The following is a 22,455-nucleotide window of genomic DNA, read 5'->3' on the forward strand; positions in this document are numbered from 1 at the left end:
GGATTGCTATAATATCTGAGAGAGCTCCCAATAAAATTATTTTTTAATAATAATAACAAAATAAAACGCCCAAAACCCATGAAACAAAATGTAGCCCTCTTCACTTCTCAGGAGCATCCTGGCAGTACTTCTTCTAAGACAGGCTTTTTTCATTCTTTGGGCAGTCCGTAATATATTCAGTAATCTTCACCAACATCATAATTTAAATATATATATTCTTCTTCAATCTTCCAGAACCCTGGTCCGCTTTCAATGAAGACTAAGTGAACTAATTGGACAACTCAGTTTTACAGAAGAAAAAAGTTGGGGTGCAGGCACCTCTACTCAAGTCACAGAATTAAAGACTAGCACCTAGTCCATCATCTCCTCCATTCTGCCAAGCCTTTTCTCATGGTACACCACAGTGGTAGTGACACCATCACGTACTCTCGTGAATGAGCAGACGGCACTCCAGGGCGTTTCAATGGCGGTAATCTTAAGGAAGTAGATCGACAAACCTTTCTTACCCGATGCCACAGGATGGATTCCAACTGCCAACCTTTGGGGTAGCAGCCAAGAGCAAACTGTTTGTGCCACCCAGGGACCTATAAAAGATTATAAAACCCTTGGGTTTTACTTGGTTTGAGTTGTGACGCTAACAGTGAGCTGTTTGAGTGGAAAAAGTTACATGAGCTGACATTAACTTAACTACAAAGTTAGGAACTGACGGTCAGGGGAAAGGCAGAAGCAGAGTACAGTAATACAGGTAGCCCCCCAGTTAACGATGAACTGCTTAGAATTATGCAAGTTGTACTCACTCATACACTTTAGACAACTAGATCATTGCACCATTACAAATTACATGTGGGGTGGCTGTGAATAAGACTCCCGCAACAGCAACGGGTTTCTGTGATTCATAATCGCCTGTAAAATACTAAGTCTAGATCAGGATCCCAGTGACCTTTCTAAATCATCTCTGAACTATACTGCCACCCTCCACTCCGAACCACACTCCACTCCAGCCACAATACCCTCTTTTCTGTTCATTCAACAGGGCTGCCTTCCTAACCCTCCTTCGAATGCTACCTCTAATCAGAAAGGTCTCCCTAGCCACTCTATCTAAAATATCCCCTGTCCCACCCACCCGGTTGGCTGGTTTTGTTTTCCTCCATAGCACTCATCACCATCAGACACATTACACATTACATCATTGTTCTGTCTGTGCCTTCCCAGCTCCAAGCAGCCAGAGTTTTGTCTGTTGTGTTCTATCTCCAGCATGCAGAAGAATGCTGGGCACACAATGAATACTCAATATTATTTGCTGAATGAATGAGTAAATAAATGTGTAAAACTGAGTTAAGATTTCAAAAACCCATCTTATGTAGCACCATAACTAGAAAGCTCTCAAAAGCAAGATTTTTCTCTTTTTTTGGCAGAACAGTACAGTGAATTACAGTCAAGACATCTGGGATTAGGGTAGATTCCAGGGCCAAAAAACAAGGTAAGGGAATGAGGTCAGGCAGCCCCTGAGTTATTCAGAGATTTAAACAATTGCAGTTCCCAGCCACATAATCCACACCAGCTGAAAATGCCCAAGACCTAGAAGAGGAAGCATACTTAGAACATGGTAACACTTAAAGAAACAAAATGAACACAGGCTTATCTATCTACATCCATGAAGAAAAGTACACAAAGAGCCCGTGTTGTATTGTATGTTAGGCACTGGACTGCTAACAGCAAGGCGGGCAATTCACAGCCAGCGGCCACTCTGTGGAGGAAGAGGACTTGGGGTTTTTTACACTTATTTTGTTGTTGTACAATATGAGAAAATTTAATAAAGTAAATGGTTGCTTTTAAATTGTGAATTAGGTGGGGGTTTTTTAATAGAAAATGAATAAAGGTTTTTAAAAAACCAGAAAGCTTTACATAAAATTTTGTCAGGGCCAACAGGACTACAGTGTCACTTTTAAACTATACATCTGTGCCATCTACCAGACAATACTGCTATTAACTGAGGCAATCTAAAGATTTACAAAATAACTCTCCAACCTCCTTTCTCAGAGATAACTACTGATTACACTTCATTTTGTATCATGACGGATTTCTCCCCCCTTCATAATCAGGCAGACTATAGATACAACTTTTTAGGAAAAAAGTTAAATAAGAGGAATTCTGTTTCCTGGAAGATGAAATACTTACTTTTCGCTATTCCTCATTTTAAATATAACTAAAAGCGCTGGGTGCCTACATATAAACATGAAACTTCAAAAGGCAGAGAGCAGAGGCAGACCAGCCAGAGATCTGAGGCCCACTGAAAGCAGGGGGGCGGGGGGTGAGGGGTGAGTTCCCTGGTTCACATCACTCAGACTTGCAGGAGGAGCCAGTAACCCCGAACATCAATGTGCACAGCCAGAAGCTACTCCAAAACAAAAACTCATTCTTTCTGGCAATAAGGGCCGGGAAAGAGGGCAGCCTAGCAAGACAAAAAGCTTTTACACAATAATTGTTCTTTTTTAAAAAAATAATTGCTCTATTCCAGCCAAAGACCACAAGAAAGAAAAAAAAAATGGTGGCTCCTCCCCCACCAGCAGAGCTCCTGTGGAGAATCTGGATTTCCATCCACTCTAACCAGACTGCAAGAACTACTCCACTCCCCCGAGTGCCTGGACTAAGTCCATGGCAGAGTAGCCACGTAGGGAACTTCATCTCATCCTCATCGACACCCATCTCTTCCCTCTACTCCCATTTATCAGTGGGGGCCAGAGAGGGCAATCACTGGAGGCCTACGGAGGAGCCAGAACTGTCACCAGGAGCAGTCAGGAAGAAAACCTCCTCAGGGTTGAGCAGGGGCCAAATGGGGAAACTGAACTTCTCCCAAAACTGACAGTAAAGTGCACACCTCCCCTTCCCTGAAGCAGCAGCACTTGGCTAAAGCAAATGTTTAAAAAGTAGCCCCAATCTTATAACGTCAGACTCAAAATGCCCAGGCCTCATTTGAAAGCCACCAGGGTTTGGCTGCAGCAGTTTTTCATTGGTTTGGACCAGGGCTTTGACAGACTTCAATCTGGTTCACTGAGATAGCTGCCTTTCCACTCCACATGCACTGAATCAGAACTCACAGCTGAACAAGAGTCCTGGGTGATGCTTATGGATATATAAGAATCACCAGAGGATCCTGTTAAAAATATAGGTTTCAATTCAGTGTATCTAGAGTAAAAGTGCAAATTCTCAGCAGAGGGACAAACAGGAATGAACTCGTTCAAAGGCTTGGTTTTTTATTTCGCTATAGTCAAAGTTCACTAAATGCTAGCCCCCCTCAGATGAGATCATGAAGACACCATTCTAAAGGCTCCCTTCTAATTCGTTTCAGAGCCAACAATCACAGTCACCACCCTTGCTCTTGATAGAAGCCTAGGGTTAGTACTGTGCTCCAATGAGCAGACAGGGACATGCTGGCACCCACTAGCTGCCTCTACAGTCACTAACAATAGTCTCCTTCACATACCGCAGAGTTCCCCCAGACCGTGCCATGAATTCTTCGCTTCATAACATTCCTAGGAGGCGAGGTAGTGACCTGACGAGCAGGAGCCATTTTCCCTCCTAGAGGTTGTCCCCTTGCCCACAGGTTTCACTGTCATCAGGAAACCCACCTCAAAATAACCCAAACTGAAACCTATGTGACTGCACCCGAGGGTTCATGATGATCACTAAGAGATTGCAGCTAACGTTTTCTCTCCTCTTTGGGATGTCCATCCAAATTTACACAACTACACTGGACATCATGATTTGGCTGCTATTCAACCTACCTGAATAGTAGTTAACACAAAATAGAAAATAAATCAGCATGTTGTTCTCTTTTTTCTAAGCAGCTCCTCTCAAAGGAAAGTGACCTGGTGGAAAGGTTGGGAGTTCAAACACGAAAAGATACTAGGCAGGAGAAAGAAGTGGTCATCTGCTTCTCCGAGACTTAGAGCCTTGGAAGTGCAGCAGAGCAGGCCGACTCGTGCTGTTGGTGGCTAGGACGTGGAAACCAACTCAGCGGCAATGGGTCTGCTTTAGTTTCTCCCCACTTACTTCCCTTTCCCCACCAGCCAGTCACAGGCCCTACTAGCCTGCATGAGGCAAGGCTGTCTGACTCATGACCACTAACACTAGCGCTGTCATAAAAAGCAAGCGTTTGATTATTTGAAGTCCTTTCTGTGAATGTTGGAGACATCGAGGAAAACGGTATAAAAGTATATTTTTCATTGTGAAAAAATATATATATGAGGACCATCAAAAGTTGGTCAAAATTCCATTATGTTTCAATTCTAATTTTCCACCACTTTTCGGAAGCCCCTTCATACATGTGACATGCATTTAAATATTATTTCAGAATATCCCCAAATAAGCAATGTCTGTAAACTTTTCAACAAGACTACAAAAATGTCTGCCAGTCTATCCCTTGACTAATAATGCACCTTAATTAATGCAATAGCTGATATTTACATATCAATGCTCTAGTATTGATGGTACAGGCTAGATAGCATGACTTAAGCTTTTAATTGTCTTCGGTCTAACATCAAGTCGTAAGTAATTTCTTTTTAAGCTAATTTTGCCTATACTTCAGGATATTACCATACCAAAAGAGAATTTTCTTAATTAAAAACGTCAGGCTGGGAGCCACAACTATAGCTACCTGCTGACCACAGCATTTACTGAGTTAGCCAAGATTATACTCTCAGATAAACAAACATAGTACAAGCTCATCTTTGATTCTTTAACCGACCTACAAAGTATAATCTATTAAAGTCAGGTTTATAAAATATTAAAAATATTACCATCCTAGAAAAGAAAAAAAATTGCCGGACGGAGCAGTACTGGGATAAGCCCTTGGTTCTCAACTGCAGTGACTCTGTCCCCAGGAGACATTCTGCAGCAACTAGAGACATTTTGGTTGTCTCAGAGAGGCAAGGAGAAAGGCTAGAATCTACTAGCATTTAATAGGCAGACGGCAAGAATATAGCTAAGTATGTATCATGTGGTACAACATGGGATGATCAGGTGCAAATGTGAAAATGATAATACTGTGAAACCTTCGACAATGATGCAACTCGAATATGAACAGCACTATATCAATGTTGAATTTCCTGATCATTTCCCTGTGATTTGTTAACAGAAGGACTTTTGTTTCTAAGAATACATATCAAAGTATCTAAGATATACAGCTTGTGTCAACTTACCTGCAAATGATTCAGAGAGATTAAAAAAAAAAAAGCTATACAGATTCTTTTTGTTACTTCTGCAATTTGAAGTTACATCAAAATAATAGTGTTTTTCTTACTATTCCTATGTATAAATAAATATAGTATTTATTTACTATACCACTCCTGCAACTGTCTACCAACTGGGCAACTTTTCCAGTGTATCTGTGGAACACGGGAAAATAACTTTATTCCTTCCCCAAATTATGTCACATTATCTCTGGTAGTTATTTAAAAGTTTGACTGAGATAACCCAAATAAGCTAAAAGGTATAATTTTAAAAATATGAACTGAATAGACAAAGCTAGAAATATGCAGATGTCTTCCAAAAGACATGACATATTTTCAGACATCACAGAAAGAACATAGCCTAAAATCATTGCATTATTAGGTATTTCAGGCTTTCCATATACTGAAATCATTTAGAATCACATAAGATCTGAACATTGTAAAAAAATAACATAGTAAAAAAATAAAAAATACAAATAGATATTTTGAGATTCATATTTTCAGAAGTTTAACATTAGCTCTGAATTTTAAAACGTATTCCTATGTCTTGAATAAGAGGACTCTAATATTATTTAAGTAGCAATCAACAAATATACAATAGCAGCTTCATAAATATCATTAATTGTTTATTTTGGGGTAATGTTAATTTAAAATTTTTAATTTTAAAAAATGTTAGAGCACTTACAGATGTCTGAGACATACTTGACTGTTGTGTGACAGTTCCTGTGGGGGAAGTAGGTGGTCTTCCACTGGACAAACTTGCCTAAAACAAAAAGACCTTCATAAGACTAGGTCTACAAAAGCCTGAAGTTCAAAGCTTTTCAGTATCAGGGTAACACAAAATCAGAACAATTGAAAATACCCACATATGAACCAATGCAGTTTATGGTCAAAATGACCTAAGCTTTGGTTAAACAGATTTTCAAAAGAGAAAAATTGAATGGGGAAAACAGATGACCAAAAGATTTTTTTTCTTTTCTTTGGCTGTACCCATTGTCAATTCCACTCTACAGGCTTGTCATCTACAGGTCTTTGGAAACAATCACCCCTCCGTCAATAAGAAAAAGAAACCGGAGCTACATGAAGTGCCAATAGGTTTGTTTCCTAACCTGTACTGCAAACAGGATGCTATTTACTATCACATTATCAAGAAGAAGCAACAGCTTATCACCTATTGATAACTGAAATAAGCCTTTTTCAGGACAAGTCTCTAGAAACCGGAGATTAATCTACTGAAGAGATTTAGGATTGATTCTCACATATAGTTTTATTTAAATGGCAATACAACAGTTAATGATTTTTTAAATTATAATCATAAAACCACCATTATCAGTGAAAAATAGTATAATTCAATTTTAGAAAGGTACATATACGCATTTGTAAGTAAAAACTTTTCTGCTTCACAACTATTGGTCTCTACTCATCAGGAGCAAAAGAGGAAGAAAAAAACCAAAAACCCAGACTAGAAAGTAACTGACCAAACTAGTAAGCCTTAAAAACCTATGGCCGCCTCTTATTCTGAGACCAAAAGAACCAAAGGAGGCCCAGCTGCTACCACCAACCACTCTGATCAGGGCAGCAGTAGAAGGATCTTCATAGATGGGAGAAAAAAAGTAAAACAGAACTCAAGTAATTGAGAAGTACAAATTTACTAGACCAATTGAGACTAAAGAACTCCGGAGACCATCCCCCGAGAGACTCTGGACTTTAAATCAAAATGACTGCTTGCCGTCGTCGTCACCTTTTAAGCTAAGGAACAGATTGACTCAAAGGACTCAAAAGAAAGAACGCCAGCCATGAGTGATGAGTGTCTTTTAAAAATCATCTATCTGAGATTAATGGTCAAACATTACTCTAAAGCAAAGGTGAGCAGGAAAGAAAGCAGGGAAACTTAAGAGTACTGGAAGTGGTGCAAGAGGAACCACGCAGGAAGACCACAGCACATTGTGAGAAACGTAACCAATACTACTGAATAACTTGTGCTGAAATCTAATTGCTGTGTAATCTTTCACTTTAAACACAATTAAATTTTTTCTTCCCCCTGGAGGAATACATTTTCAATGGAGTCCATGAGTGGCACAAACCATTAAGGGGTCAACTACTAGCCACTAGCCCAAAGGCTGGCATTTCAAGGTCACTCAGAGGCACCTCAAAGTAGGTTAGAAGCTCTCCTTGTCAAAGGTCGTACTTGAAATCCCTGTGGGGCAGTACTACGCTGCCAACATGAGGAGGTCATGAACTGCAGTGAATTCAATGGCAACTAAGGACAACATATTAAACTGTTACAGTGACCACCATATAAAAGTGGAAAACCACAGTGGGGATAGAAAGGATCATCTCTAGTTGCCTTTTGTGTACCACAGTTCGTTATTTTAATTAGTGAAAATAATTTACATAATCAAAAAACCTTTTAATTCAAATGTAAGTATCATTCATATAACCTTGACTTTTAACTATTGTTTCTAGAATTTTATACACAACCCTATGCCATCAGCACATTTCCACAGTGCAGATAAAAAGTAATGGGGTCAATGCTAGCAACAGAGCATATTATACATTTTTTTTCTAATTAAATTCTCTGACGGCCTATTAATTCCTTTCCTTAAGGAAAACGAATCACAGGATCTCTGTGAACTCTGGCGTCATATGTTTATTTTCCATTGTCATCTGCAAACAGCTTAAGCTAAGGTCTGCATCTCTGCGAGTCTCACCTGGACAGCTGCAAGGCTCTGAAGCTGGGAGCTGCTTAAATGCTGCTGCTGAAGAGCTGCTGTGTGCAGCATCAAGTGCTGCTGTTGAGCTGCGTACATCTGCTGAAGGTACTGCGCAGCTGAGCTGGGGGGGCGGTGCAACGCCTGTTGGATGACCTGTGATAAGCCAATCGAACCATTGTCAAACCAGCGTCTTTACCTTAATCTTCATCATAAAAATTAAGCATAACAAAAGGTGGTGGTCTGAACTTCCACTCCATTGGTAATACTCCTTGTCACTTAGCTCATGAACACAGTTCTCTCCTGATTCTATATCTCCTGGATTCACTAATTTACTCACATTAAAATGATGTACGAGAGGATGAACAACTGAAAAGAGGTTCAATCACACAGTTGTAGTCAAGCGAAAGCAAAACACTATTTCCCAGGTTCCAGATGGCTACAGTGTCAAACAACTGCTACCTGGGGAAACAGGTACTCTCCTACATGTGTTGATAAGACTGTAAACTGGTAGACCTTTGGGTAGAGCTGGGAAGAATTCAGGGCTTGGACACAGACAGGGATACTCTGATCACAGAGCCACTGCAAACAGTGATGTAGATCAGAACTGCCCAGCCAGTGTGGGAGCCAATGTCCACCTGTATCTACTGAGCATTGAACATGTGGCGAACAGAATTAAGAAATTCAACTTTTATTTTATAGAATTTTAATTCATTTTCATGTAGACAGCCACATATAGTTAGTGGCTATTGATACTGGGCACTGCAGATCGAGATCTGTATTTATTAACAAAAAGAAGTACCCAAATAATCATTAGATGAAAAAAATTAGGTTAGCAGTGTATGGAGTAAGATTTCATTTCAATATTAAGATATTTGAAGACTATGCAGGAAAGCAAGAAAAGACATCCAAAAGAGGCGAGATTAGAGGTTATTTTTACTTCTTAGTTTGAACTTTTCTATTAATGTCTGAGACTCTTAAAATGAGTTGGTGGCATATTAATAATGACATAAAATTGTAAAGCTAATTCTTAATTACTAAGTAATTATTTTTAAATGTTTTTACAGTCTCAGATTCCTTGCTTCAATAATGTCAACACAGCAACTATTCTTTCTAAAGAAATAATCCTGAAGAAGTGCTAATTACTGAATTTATTAATAACTAGTAAAATCTGAGCCTGAAAGTTCACGGAAAAAGTTAAGTATTCTACTAAGAGAAAAATTCCCTATTGGTCCAAAAGGCAGACTGCGCCAGTCCTCTACAAGGGCATCCCCAGGGCCTCTCATGCCCAACTGAGACTCAGAACTCTAACCTTAGTCTCACACGGGAGGATCCCAGTAAGTTCTCAAAGGCTCCAGGGAATGAAGAACTGAACATAATCTTACACCATGTGAGGGTGTAAGTCAGGACATCTTGAACTGGAACACCTAATTCCCTTTATTCAAATTTTTTTAAAAACCACACAAAAACATTTCCTGTGTTACTGTTTACTTTCATGTAGTCATAGCTCATTTCTCTCTGCAACTGCAGTCTGCTAAGCCTGCTACAACGCCTGTCACAAAAATCAATAGAGGCTTTTGACCCCTGGTTGCAAGAGACTACAGGCCAGCCTTAAGTGACAAAGAATTAAAATGATAGGCCTTTTGGGTCAGATAAATCTATACATATTCTTGTAATTCCACAACAACATTCTAAAGTCAAACTGAAATCATCGTCTACTTGACACACATTTTTTGATGTTACATTTTTTCTGTCATCCATGGTCTTTCACTGTTGTACTCACAGGAGCAACATTCCTCAAGTACTAATTAAAGGTACAGCACGTTGTCTTTACTTTGTGCCTCTAAAGAATGAGGAAAGCAGAGAAAGTTGAGAATTCAAAGGACTGAAAACAAAAGCTGGAGGATACAAGAACTACTTAAGTAATTCAATAACTATCGACTTGGTGGCATTTTAAAGAAAGCAATTCTAAGATCTCATAGGAACCAGAGTTCATTCTATTTGTGAAATGTATCTTTTATCTACGCCAATCCAGAAACACCTTATTTTTTGCTAGCACATCCAGCTTAAGGAAAAAATCTGGAAAGCAAGAGGGCATTTTATATTAAAATCCCACATCATCCATCTGCTCAAAGACCTGGGCGAGTGAAGGACATTAGCAGCATGCACGGCATTCCAGCTTGAATTTCTGCTGACCTGGCTGCGTTTCCAACAGCTCTGCCTCCACCCTGCAGACCCTTCAGAGCATTTGGTGCAAACCCACGGGGCAGGGAAACAGAGCACTAGGACAGGCCCTCTTAAAAGCAGGGTGGGGTTCTAGAGCACATAAGTGAGTTGTTTTGAAGATTCTATAGAACGCAGGTACAGAAAAAAAAGAAGAAAAGTGACTGAGGGTACAAATTCTGGAGTCCAGGAATATAGGAGCTATGGGAGTCTGGGACAGTTATTTCGTGTCGTAGCTATCTAGTGGGTGGATTGAACCAGTGAGCTTTTGCACAGGTGGCTAGCAGTCTGAACTCAGGGTGCCAGCCCTAGGGAAGGCTTTCTCCGCTGTCAGTTCAAGACAGAAGATCTTGTCTCTTCTGAGCTTCTATTCCTGTGTAGTTTTCATGTAAATCTTCCGAGATAGTTTGCATTTAATCTCTTTTCAAAAGAAACAGACTCAAGATATGCCCTATACAAAATAATTTTGCTTCAATATATCAAAAGACAGTCCCTTCCCTAATGAGATGATATCTACACAGGCACTGAGGTTCAGATTTACAACACATTTGTGGGGAAGCAGAAGGTGTATATAATTCAATCCATAACAGCCTATTTTACAAAGGAGACCTGGTGGCATAGGGGGTTAAGAGTTGAACAGCTAACGATAAGGTCAGTAGTTCATACCACCAGTCCCTCCTCAGAGAGATGAGGCGCTGTGCTACCACAGAAATTTACAATCTTAGAAACACAAAGGAGAAGTTCTACTCTGTCCTATAGAATCGCTATGCGTTAAAAAACTACTTGATGTGGGTTTGTTTGGTGGGTATAAAAAAGAGATACGGGGCAATTCTACCCTGTCTCCCAGGGTCACTATGAGTTGGAATCAATTTGATGGTAATAAGTTTTGAGAAATGTAGTGAGGATTAACTGAGGTCATCTAATGTGAAGCATTTATGAAATGATTGGCACATGGCAATTATTCAATAAATAATAGCTTTTTTAATTAGGTATTTCATACACCCAACTTTGGAGACTTCATTTAATGCTCATAAAGAATTAATGAATCAGCTGGACTCATCTTCATTTTACAGGTTCCCAAGATTCTGGGAGTCTTTGTGGCGTAAGTGGTTATGAGTTGGGCTGCTTACCACAAGGTCAGCAGATCGAAACCACCTCTGAGGAAGAAAGACGAGGCTTTCTCCTCCATAAAGAGTTACAGCCTCAGAAAACGTACAGGGGCAACTCTAGTCCATCCTATTGGGTCGCTGAGTCTGCCTCAACTGGATGGCATATGCTTGCTTTGGTCTAAGACTCAAGGAGATTATGCCTCTCACCTCCGGCTGCATCCCCACTGTCCAAGATTTGATTCCAACTCACAGACACTCCACACAGGGTTTATGAGGATATAAATATTTCCGGAAGCAGATCACTTCCTCTTTCTCTCATGGAGCAACTGGTGGTTTTGAACCACCAACCCTGCAATTAGCAACCCAACGCCTACCCAACAGTGCCACCAGGTCTCCTTTAGGCTACATAGCTGCTGACATCCCAACAAAGGGCATCTCAGACAGTGATGCCCAGTTTCTTTAGATAGTTCCATATTGCCTGAACTTCCGACATTACCAAGGTTAACTACATAAACTTAACTTTCTCAACTAAATGAAAAGACTTAGATTTGCAAGTGAAGTATTCCCTCTCCTTCTGCCCCTAAGAGCACTGAAGGTTAAAATTAATCTCTTAATGCATCTAAAAAGATATCCCCAAGCCTATACTTTGGGTTCAGGTATGTGTTCCTACAACAGTCCATAAAAACCTAGAGCCACCGTGTATGTTGGCTAATGTTCCCATATTCTAGCAGCACTAGTAACCTTCCATACAGAATGTTCCTGACGCCCAGGCTATATATGCCATATGCCAAATCCGCAGTCTGATTAGCAAGCCCTGACAGCACTGTGGTTAAACGATTGGCTGCTAAACAAAAGGTCAGGTGGCTCCAATGCGATTGCCATGCGCCAGGAAAAAGATGTGGCAGCCAATTTCTGTAAATATTATAGCCTTGGGAACGCTATGGGGCAGTTCTGCTCTGTCCTGCCAGGTCACTATGACTCAGAAATGATGGTGGCAGATGGGGGGGGTCAGCAAAAGGTCTTACCCTACCCATCTTTATAGCTGGCCTACCTGTACGGCATGTCGGTCTGAGCCACTGTACACAGATATCTGTGGCTGCTGCATCCGAGAAGAGGACGTGGTAATGGTCGTGGTGGTGGTGCTACTGGCTGTTGTTGACACAGAAGATGCTCCAGGGTTTGGTTCACTATCCATAGCGGCACTGTGGTCCTTAAATCTGGCAGATAACACAAAGGGTTTGTATTGGTAAAGCAGTATCTTATGATTTTTATAGACTAATTGCTCCAAAGAAATTATCAGCAATACTCATAAGGAGATCCTCATTCAGACACACATAGCACACACCTACCATAAACAATTGGCAGGAAAAAGCACCCCGCATAGATTTAGTATATTTAATAACTTAACACCTAGAAAACTTCAAATGATAATTCAAAGTATATAATGCAGATAAATACTGACCTAAAGTTTATCTTAGAGCACTTACTGTTAAGTACCAAAGTATGCGTCAGTATGGATAAGGCAACAATATAAATACAAGAACCCCCACAATGGGGCCAATAAGCAACAACATGAAAAAACTAAAGACTGAGGTTGTGGAGGGTTTCATTTTACGGAGATCCACAAAATGGAAGCAGTAGTCAAAAAAAAAAAAAAAAACAAGTAAATAGCAGTGGCCAAATATGCTACCCAAGAATGTATCATGGAATGCCAGAAGAACAAATAAACCCGTCTTGGAAGAAGTACAGCCAGAATGTCCCTTAGAAGCAAGATGTCTCAAGTACTTTGGGCATGTTTTCAGGCAGACCCAAGCCCTGGAAAAGAGCTCCACCATGCTCAGTAAAGGAGAGGGTAAGTGAAAGGGGAAGGTCCTCAATGAGGCGAATCGACACCGCAGTTGCAGCGATGAGCTCAACTAGAGCAAGGACAGTGAGTGAGCATGGCGCAAGACTCGGCGGTGTCTCATTCTGTTGAACGTGGGTTACTCTGAGTGGAAGCCCACTGGATGGACAAAATGTATCATGGCGTGGTGGAAAGAAGTGGAGGATTCTGAAACCAAGAGTTTGACCAAAAAATACTAAGCTACCGGGAGTAATCAAACATTACACCAGGGTACCTTAAAGCATTTCTTGACATTCTGACAGCCATATTAATTGCAAATTAAAATCATTCCTAGCTCTACACTAAGAGAATGCCTAACGACTTGTACATTTTAGCTTAGTTTCGGTTACTACATCTATTTTGCTTAAAACATAACTTCTATATTTTTTATTAGTTCCACTGGCTTTTCCCCTAATGAGTCCACAACTGTACTTACTATATATAATAACTCTGGTTTATACTTATGAGCAGATTACTCTGAGGAAATGAGAAGCAGCTGACAGCAACTTTTCACATTCTCCCCAAATTTTATAAAGAATTGCTCCACATTTTTGAAAACAGCATTGTCATTCCCCCCACGTGTCCACAGTAAAGCGTATTTTTCAATTGGGCTCTCTGATTATTCTCCTCCCAATGGTACTGTCGCACTTCACTCGGGTTGTGGCACAAAACTGTGTTAAATGTACAATTCATTCAACTCAAACTTTTTCCGCCAATTCTGCAGCCCTCAGTGGTGTTAGACCCTAGAACTAAAGTATTTTTGTAGCGTCTGAAATGCACCGCGATGGTTAAAAGCAAAGTTGAGATTATACGGCTTTAGTGGTATCTACTTTTTCTTGTCTTCTGAGAAACAGAATCAGACCCACCTCACATTAGTAGCATTGACAAGAATGCAAAAAGAACACGTCCTTTTTTACAGAAAGACAAAAGGAATTTGGCATTAATTGTGTAGGTACACATTTATCCCGTATATACAAATTTTCTTTGTCCTTTATGTCATATATGTAAGCAGGGTGTACATGCTCTTAAAGGAACCAAGGTAAAACACTGGATTCAATGGGGGGGGGGGTTGGACTTGATGGAGAGAGGCCAACTTCTAACTTTGTAAATTAGTAATTACTTCTATCTCTTTCGCCACGGATTTTCGCACTGTCTTCCAACCAACAAGTCATAGTATCAAATAGTCATTATTGCTCGGCGTCACACAGTATTAGTGGTAGAGAAGGTAAAGTTTTTACCAAACTACTGCGCGCCCTAACACTTCTGCACCCCGATACCACTTAGGGGCCACAAGCCAGGTGCAAGTCGGGTTCTTTTGGAGTGCTGATCCGGTTCGAACCCAAGCCCCGCGGCAAGCAGTTGGCACTACCAACTAGAAATGGTCACCGAGCATCCAAATTTCAGACACAAGGTCTACACTCCGGTGAGTGGAACTGCCCGAATGAACCATCGCATTGCATTTGGAGGCCTGACACAAAAGAACAATTTTGGTGCACTCGGCCGTCTGGGCACGGCCAAAGCCTGCACAATACGAGGCACCGAGGCCTACCAGGAAGCAGTGAGTTTGGGAGTCGCTAAGCGAGCACACCGCCACACCAGCACGTCGCCCTCCGGGGAGGCACCCACCCTGCAGCCGGCGCCCTCCGAGGAAGCGCTCCATCGCACAGGGTCTCCCGCCTCGCAGACCCCGGCCGACCCCGTGCGTGCCGTGCGCAGGCCCGCGCGGACGCCTCGTCCACGCCCCCGGGCTGGCGCCTGAGGGGCCGGGAGCCCACGGCTCTCCAGTCGCCGGGGCCCCGGGCAGGCAGAGGGGCGCGCGAGAGGCCTGACAGTGCCCGCCGCCCGCCCAGCCTCCCCGGCCGCCACAAGCTGCCCGCCGGGCCCCGGGGGTTGACAGCGCCTGAGGCGCCCACCGGGCTCCTCGCTGAGGGAGCCCCACCGGCCCTCGGCGCGGACGAGGCACCTGGGGCCGCAGCGAGCGCGCTTCGGCCAGCGGCAGGGACGCTCCCGCCCGGTGCGTAACTGAACCCGCGCAGGATGTCTGCACCCCGACACGGGCCACGCGGGCTCCCCCGCCGCAAGGAGGCTCTCGGGCTTCCCTCCGCGCCGCGCTGCTCGGGAAAGCGCCCCGAGAGCTCCCCAGCACGGACACCCGTCCTCGCCCCGCAGCTGCGACATCAGTCACCAGCAAGTCACTCACTCCGCTTCCGCCATCTTCTCTCCCCCATCACTACCGTTGGCTGCGCATGCGCCGACGCCCCCCCCCCCCCGCGGAGGGCGGGGGCGGGGCCGGCTCGGCTCGGGGGCGGGGCCTAGGTCACGTGGGCCCTCGGTTTCCCGCTTTCTCCCCCACGGGCCTTCGAAGTGCGCGCGAGTGAGCGCCTTTCCCGCCACTTAAAGGCCAGTTTCTCCTTCCCAGCTCTGCGTTAGCACGGTCCAGGGTCTTCTTCCTGGGGGAGGCGGGGAGGGAGCTGTAACCAAGAGAGACAACGTGCTGTCAGACTGTTGAGGGAGGTTTTGTGGTTGGTTTATTTGGTTCGGTTTGGTTTTAATCATTAGAAATGTGAAGAACACTCAAAATGCACGAAGATCTCTGCAGAGAAAACGCGCCCAGGCAGACGGAGGTTTCAGAGAAAGGCAACGCCGTGCTAGCTGCGGGGCTGCTTACCGGACTTGGGTGCTCAAGAATTTGGGGACTCGAACCAGCAGTCTCGCGCCGGGCTTTCGGAGGTAGCAGCAAAATGGGTGGTTAAGGAATTATTCCTGATTACCCGAAGGATATGATCCATGCTCTCAGCATCAGTTTACTGAAGAATTAAGGAAGGTTGGCAACATGAAACTGACCTCTTTGCCCAGCGGGAAAGGCAACAGTTTGCCACCAAATGCGAACCAAACCCACAGCCCTCAGGTCAATAGAACTCACGGGACAGAAGAGAGCTGCTCTTGAGCGTTACATCTTCACAGGAGCAAACAGCCTCGTCTTTCTCTCGAAGGGATTTGAACCACTGACCTGGCGGCTAGTAGCTCAACACCTAACCCACTATTGCCACCAAGATGCCTCAGTTTGCTAACAGGTGGGTGGTAACAGAGCTTTGGTGGCACCGTTGTTAAAGTGCTCCAGCTGCTGATTGAAGAGTCAGTGGTTCAAATCCTCCAGGAACTGCTCTGCAAAAGAAGCGGCAGCCGGCTTCCATAAGGATGTGACGCCTTGGAGGCCCTCTGGGTCGGTTCTGCTCTGCCCCATGTGAGTCACGGGATCGGGCTCAACCGACCAGCCCAGGGTGGTTTACGGCATACTAACTGAGCTGAGGCTGCGCTAGACTGCATGTAAAGAGTGCCTGTCTTCTAAGAAGTGTAATCTGGAGTGACTTTTACAGAGATTTGTAAGTGTTCTGAAACAGATCTACCAAGTGTTTTGCAAACCTTAAGAGATGGTGCATCTAAACTGCTCTTTGCAAAACAAAACCCAAAAAAGCTTAGCAGTCATGAACCGTGTCTTTCTCCTGTTTATTTCGTAAGAAAGTGCAACCCCACTAATTTCCAGAACTAAAAATAAAGTATTGATGTAACTCTATCTTAACAATGTAATGTGGGCTCATGACAAGTGTGCTTACTATTAGAAAACCTGTCGTCCCAGATCTTTGTAGAGGGAAAAGAACATTTTTTCGTACATTCCTTCTTTCCTTCCTTGCCCACTTGAAAACATTGTTCCTTCACCTCTTCTACCTATTATCAAATAATGTGTCTTTCCTACTGTTCCTAGGAGAATCCACTGATGAAGTCCCCGAAGAATCTTAAATATACTTTATAACTACTTTCTAACTTGTTCGTGTATTATTGTCATCAACTCGCAAGAATCAATGTCACTTGATTCTGGAACTTTTTTTTTTTTTTAGAAAAACAACAAGCAAAAAAGCAAAATCTGAGACCTAAAGATGGAAAATGTATAATTTAGTTCAAAGACGTGGTAGAGTTAAATAAGAGCCCTTTCAGTTAATCCCCCTTTCCCATGAACACCTCAGGCCTATGCCGATCTTTCGCCTCATGCAGATAGACATAAACTGTTATATAAAATCTGGTCATTGTTGCTTTTGCAAAACATGTCAAACCTCAACGTTTATTATAAAGCAGCTTTTCACGAAATGCGACGGCATTCTACAAACTCCTTTGGCCTTCACAGCCATGCCATAGAGTTACTGTTATTTTCTCATTACTAGGTCTTAACTATCAAACTACTGAGAATATTGGTCCAGCCAAGTTGACATGGAAACCTAACTACTACACATAGTAAAGCTCAAGGTAATTTAAAACCTTGTTAGAATTAATCTGAAGTGAAGTTCTAACTTAAGTTTCCATCTTCAAAGCCACATTTTCGTCACTGCATCAAGCCACGGGGCAAAACTTTAGAAGGCACAAAGTCTGAGAGAATGACTATTCACAAACTCAAAAGAACTCACAGCCATGGAGTTTATACCGACTCAGAGCGACCTTATAGAACAGAGTAGAACTTCCCCCTGGCGGTTTCTGAGACTAATTCTTTACACAAGTTAAAAAAAAACAAAACAAAAAAACCCTGTCTTTCTCCCAAGGAGCACAGCCCAGTGTATAACCACTATACCAGCAGGGCTCCAAACTTACAGCCTTACATTTTTAAAGCATCTGGTTTCAGGTTGACACCATGGAGTCAGTAAAACTGGTCCTCCCTAATTTAGACCATACCTGCTACCATACCTCCATCCTCCTCTGATGCTGTAAGTCTTAGTGCTCAAGGATGGCCTACAGACCAATGCCATCAGGATCAGCTAGGGATGTATTACAAGTGCAAAATCTTGGGAACCACTGTGGTGGTTCATTTTGTGTGTCCACTAACCGATGCTTCTCACTCTTTTGGCAGGTACTAGACAGGTTGCTTCTCCATACTGTAATGTAATCTAATAATGTACTCTAATCACCTTCCATGATGTCATCTAAAGCAATCAGCCAGTTCGTTGAAAATGTGCTTCCTTGGGGGTGGAGCCTGGCTTCAGATACAAATAAACCTTCTGGCAGCACTCAGAGTGTCTCTGGACCCTGCCCTCTTTTTGTCATCTAACTCTGGGTGCTTGGGTTGTAAGCCTGCAGACTGGCCTAAGGATTTAGGATTTCGCAGGCCCCTCCCTTCTCACCACAATCCAGGGACCCAGTTGAGGTCTTCTGTCTTCTGACCAAGGGATTTGGGACTTGCCTGACATTACAATTGTGTGAGCCCTTTCTTTGAAGAAAATCTATTGCAATCAAAACCTCAAATCTCTCTCTTTGGTAGGCTAGAACTATTTTGTTTAGGGAAAAAAAAACAGGAAAAAAGCAGAATCTCAGGCTTAAAAATAGAAAATGTGTAATTCAATTCAAAGGAGTGGTAGAGGTAAATAAGACCCTGTTGTTCCCTTTCCATCAATCCCCCTTTCCTATGAACACTTCCGGCTGATGCCTGTTTTTCACCTCATGCAGATAGACTTGAAAAGTCAGAACACACAAACTGTTAGGTAAAATCAGATCAGTGTTGCTTTTTCAAAACATGTCAAACCTCAACATTTATTATAAAGCCACTGATGTTTCTGTAGCCTTTTACTAATTGCTAAGGGTGTCCACCAGTTCCTTCATTCTCCACCCCCATGCTGTATAGTTCTCGTCAGTAACAATAATGCTTAACTACGAAACCACTGTCAACTTGGCCCAGCCCAGTTGACATAAACCTAACTACCATGCACAGTAAAACTCAAGGTAATCAAAACCTTGCTAGAATTAGCCAGAAGTGGAGTTCTCACTAAGGCTCCATCTTCAAAGCCCCATTTTCTTCACGGCATCATTCAGCAAACCACTGGGCAAAACTTTAGAAGGCACAGGTGATGAGGGACTATTCAGGAAGGTTACAATTACCTGACTGACCAAGCAGGGGAAAGTGCTTCCTTCTTTTTGTTTCCTAAGGAAAAAGCAGAAGACCCTGGGACAAGACGGATTGGTACACTGGCTGCCAGAATGGCCATCGATGGTGCGAAGGCCCAGGACCAGGCAGTGTTTCATTTTGTTGTACACAGGTTCGCTATGAGTCGGAATCAGCTCCACCTAAGACAGACATTTAACACTTAACAACAACAAGGAAGGTATGCAAAGGGCATACCAGCAGTTTGCTGCTTGAAACTTCTTTCTGAAGTTTCAAAACTGTTCCCTTGGGTAAGTGCTGGGAGACCATTTATAAAGGATGAATTGGAGGAAAGTAAAACTAAAGAAAGGGAAATGATTGGGGAACTGTACATTCGTCCTTGAAATTAGAAGGGCTACGGGAATGGAGATGAAACCTAGCAATAATGATCAGGATAGCACCGAATCAGGCAAGGTTTTGCTCTGTTACGCATGGGTTACAACCACCTCTAACAACAACAACACAGTAAGAAAAGGCAGCGTCTAGCTTAAAAAAAGAATAAAAAGAAGTCTAAGATTTTGTGACGTGAAAACTATGTGTTATGGATTGAGTTGTGTTCCCAAAACTACATATTGCAAATCCCAACACTGGTTTAATCCCATTTGGGAATGGGTTTTCTTTATCATGTCAATAAGGCAGTATTCATGGAGGATATGTTTTAAGTCAAGCTCTTTTGAAATATTTTTTTTAAAAGCAGATTGATCACACAATGAGACAAGCAAGCAGAGATGGGGCAGATATGTGGAGAAGTCAAACCACAAGGTTGTCTTGTTTTCACTATTTCACCTTTCTCGGTTCTAATACCCATTGCAATGGCTACACAGAATTCAAGACAATGTTCATGATAAAAGGGTTTAGGAAGGAAGGAAGTTAACAGGTTGTAATGCCAGTAAAAAATGCGCTCAGGATAGAGTTGTTTATCAACAAGTGTTGCCAAGTTCTTTCCTGTCTGGTAATAAATGCCCAAAAGGGAATCCCAGACCAGTGTAAGCCTCAACCTGAAAGCATTCAGTTCAAGCTTTGAGAGTCGGCAAACCCAGCTCCTGAATGAAGTGCCCTGACGCATCCTGCCCCAAAGCACTCTGTTTTACCTGCTCTGTGGGTTGGGGAGTCCACCACTCTGTTCCCATGCTCTGGCTCCTGGTTCTGCTGCTGCTGCCCTGTCTTCTGGATCCAGGAGTTTCCCTGCTCAGAGATCTTGGGTCCAGAGGACACTCCATTCCTGGCTCTTGCTGATAATGAGATCCCTCTCCCTGCTTCTCATAGGACTCATTTTATACACAGCAGGATAGCATTCCAGGGAATCCTGCTCCCAATCACTCACAGGTAAATCCTATCAGTATCCTCCCCCACCTTCTGACCAAGAAAGTCATTTGGTGGGAGTTAAGAGACTTTGGCCAGAAGAGCCACAGTAAATAATTCACTGCCTGCCCTCCCCAAAGATGACCAAGGACCAAGGACCTTCCCTAGGAGCTGGCAGAGAGAGAGAGGCGTTCCCTAGTGCAGGCTTCCTGAATTCAGACGTCTAGTCTCCCAAACTGTGAGACAATAAATTTCCATCCATGAAAAAGTCTCACTCGTGGCATTTCTGTTACTGCAGCTCTAGATAACGAGGACGATGTAAAAGTCTAATGCCAGTGAGTAGACATGAAGTGGTATTGGAACACAGTTGCAATCACTTGATATGTGCAGTCCATGGCCACTTTCATGGTACAGAGGCGCAGGTAAGTAGTTGAGGTAGAGATGTCAATGGTCCACAAAGCCTCAAATGTTTGTGATCAGACCCTTCACAGAAACAGTTTGCCAGCGCCCACGCCAGATCACCCAGCACTGAGTCCTTTCCTGATAATTAACCCCAGCACGCTGTTCTAGGTCTTAACTAGACCATGATGTTCTCATAGAATCTTGGCCTCACAACTTGACCAAATGAACTGCATTGGGCAAGTGAGTCAGCTGCTTCAAATGTGAGTTTTATCATGCAGAAAACCCTTTTTCTTTTTTTAACTTCGCCAGGATCCTCCTTCACCCAGTGTTACTGGATGAGTGTTACTGGATAAGTGTTACTGAGTGTGCCTAAATGCCCAGTAGGTTTAAGTACTTATTGAACAGATGAATCCCTGTTGAATAAATACAAAAAGTACTGGATTCATGAAGCATAAAATTGCAGTCCATTCCACAAAGTGGAACGCTGCAATCAATAGACCTGCTTTCTCTTTCGCTTGATGCCATTTGCTAAGGCTTACTTTTCCCAAAACCCAACAGTCCTGAAAGCAGCCTCTAGCCCTCCCCTCTCACCTACTCCTGAAGTAAGCATTATTAATCATACAGTTTATCAGTCTTATCTTTCCTTGTGTTCCTGTGGGTGGCACTATACACAGCCCTCTGTCCCTAGGTGCTAAAGAGGGGATCATAAAAGATGGAAAGGACCTTAGCTTTCACATGACTCAGAGTAAGGAAAAGGGGTCTCGGGAAGAAATCCAGGACAGAAGCAAAACTTGCCTGTCCACCTAGTGCAGAGCTGTTGTGGTTTCTTGGTTGTTGCTTGTTTTGTTTTGTTTTTGCCATGCGCAACAAGGTCTCACTCCAAGTGTGGATGTACGAGCATTTCAGATGCTGCGTTCTTCCATTTCCATTCTGCTTTAAAGGTCAGGATTCGCAGGGACGGTTCTACCCCGTCCGGTAAGGTCACTGTGAGCCAGCGTCAACTCGGTGGCAGTGAGAGAAAGTTGGCAAATGTTAGGAAGGGAGAAATGCAAACAAGGGAGGCACCGGGATAAGGGGTGGCACTTTGAGAGCGGGGCAACGAGTGAGATGAATCAAAATGCCTATGAATGGCTGAATGGAAAGCTGATGATCTTCTCTGTAGACCTTCCGCTAATTCACCATAAAAAGTTAAACAAACAAACAAGGTTAGGGTTTGCTTAGCGTTTGTGGTAGCCGAGAAGCATTATTTAAAGTAGGACTTGAGAATCAGAGCAGGTGAGGTTGGAACGTTGGCATGCCCACCCAAGCCGCCATCTCTCGCTCCTGGAGCACTGCAATAGGCTCCTCATAGGTCACCTTTAAAAGCTTGCGTGAGCTTTTAAAATTAAAAGCGAGTCACGTGACTATCCTGATCAATTCTTCTAGTAGCTTCTCATCACATTTGTCATTACAACCTGTAGGAAAGGCCCTGGGGAATTCTCCTTCACTCACTCTGCAGCAGGCCAAACAACTGTCCTGATGAAAGCATTCACTAATGAAATCCGAGAACGTAAACAGTACAGCGTACTGCATTCTCAACAAATGTAGTTCTTATTATTGCTCGCCTTTTGTTACGATGCTTTACCGTTTATGCTTG

General features: G+C 43.0%; 1 protein-coding gene across 8 annotated transcripts in view; it reads right to left on the reverse strand.

Annotated features, from left to right (window-relative positions):
• The window catches only part of PHC3 (polyhomeotic homolog 3), a 78,305-nt gene extending 62,902 nt beyond the window's left edge, over positions 1 to 15,403 (reverse strand). For 4 of the 8 annotated variants that reach the window (XM_075547014.1, XM_075547012.1, XM_075547010.1 and 1 more), the window contains exons 1-5: positions 15,357 to 15,403; positions 12,326 to 12,491; positions 7,943 to 8,098; positions 5,917 to 5,994; positions 507 to 584 (exon numbers count right to left, since the gene is read on the reverse strand). In XM_075547014.1, coding sequence (XP_075403129.1) covers positions 507 to 584; positions 5,917 to 5,994; positions 7,943 to 8,098; positions 12,326 to 12,491; positions 15,357 to 15,370 — 492 coding nt within the window. In that variant the 5' untranslated portion in view covers positions 15,371 to 15,403. Of the gene's footprint in view, positions 1 to 506; positions 585 to 5,916; positions 5,995 to 7,942; positions 8,099 to 12,325; positions 12,492 to 15,119; positions 15,273 to 15,356 lie in introns of those variants that run through there. The other 4 variants (XM_075547016.1, XM_075547015.1, XM_075547013.1 and 1 more) reach the window with 2 other exon arrangements.
• Positions 15,404 to 22,455: the final 7,052 nt, after the last annotated feature.

This window comes from Tenrec ecaudatus, chromosome 4, assembly GCF_050624435.1.
Source record: "Tenrec ecaudatus isolate mTenEca1 chromosome 4, mTenEca1.hap1, whole genome shotgun sequence".
In the NCBI taxonomy this organism is placed as follows: domain Eukaryota; kingdom Metazoa; phylum Chordata; class Mammalia; order Afrosoricida; family Tenrecidae; genus Tenrec; species Tenrec ecaudatus.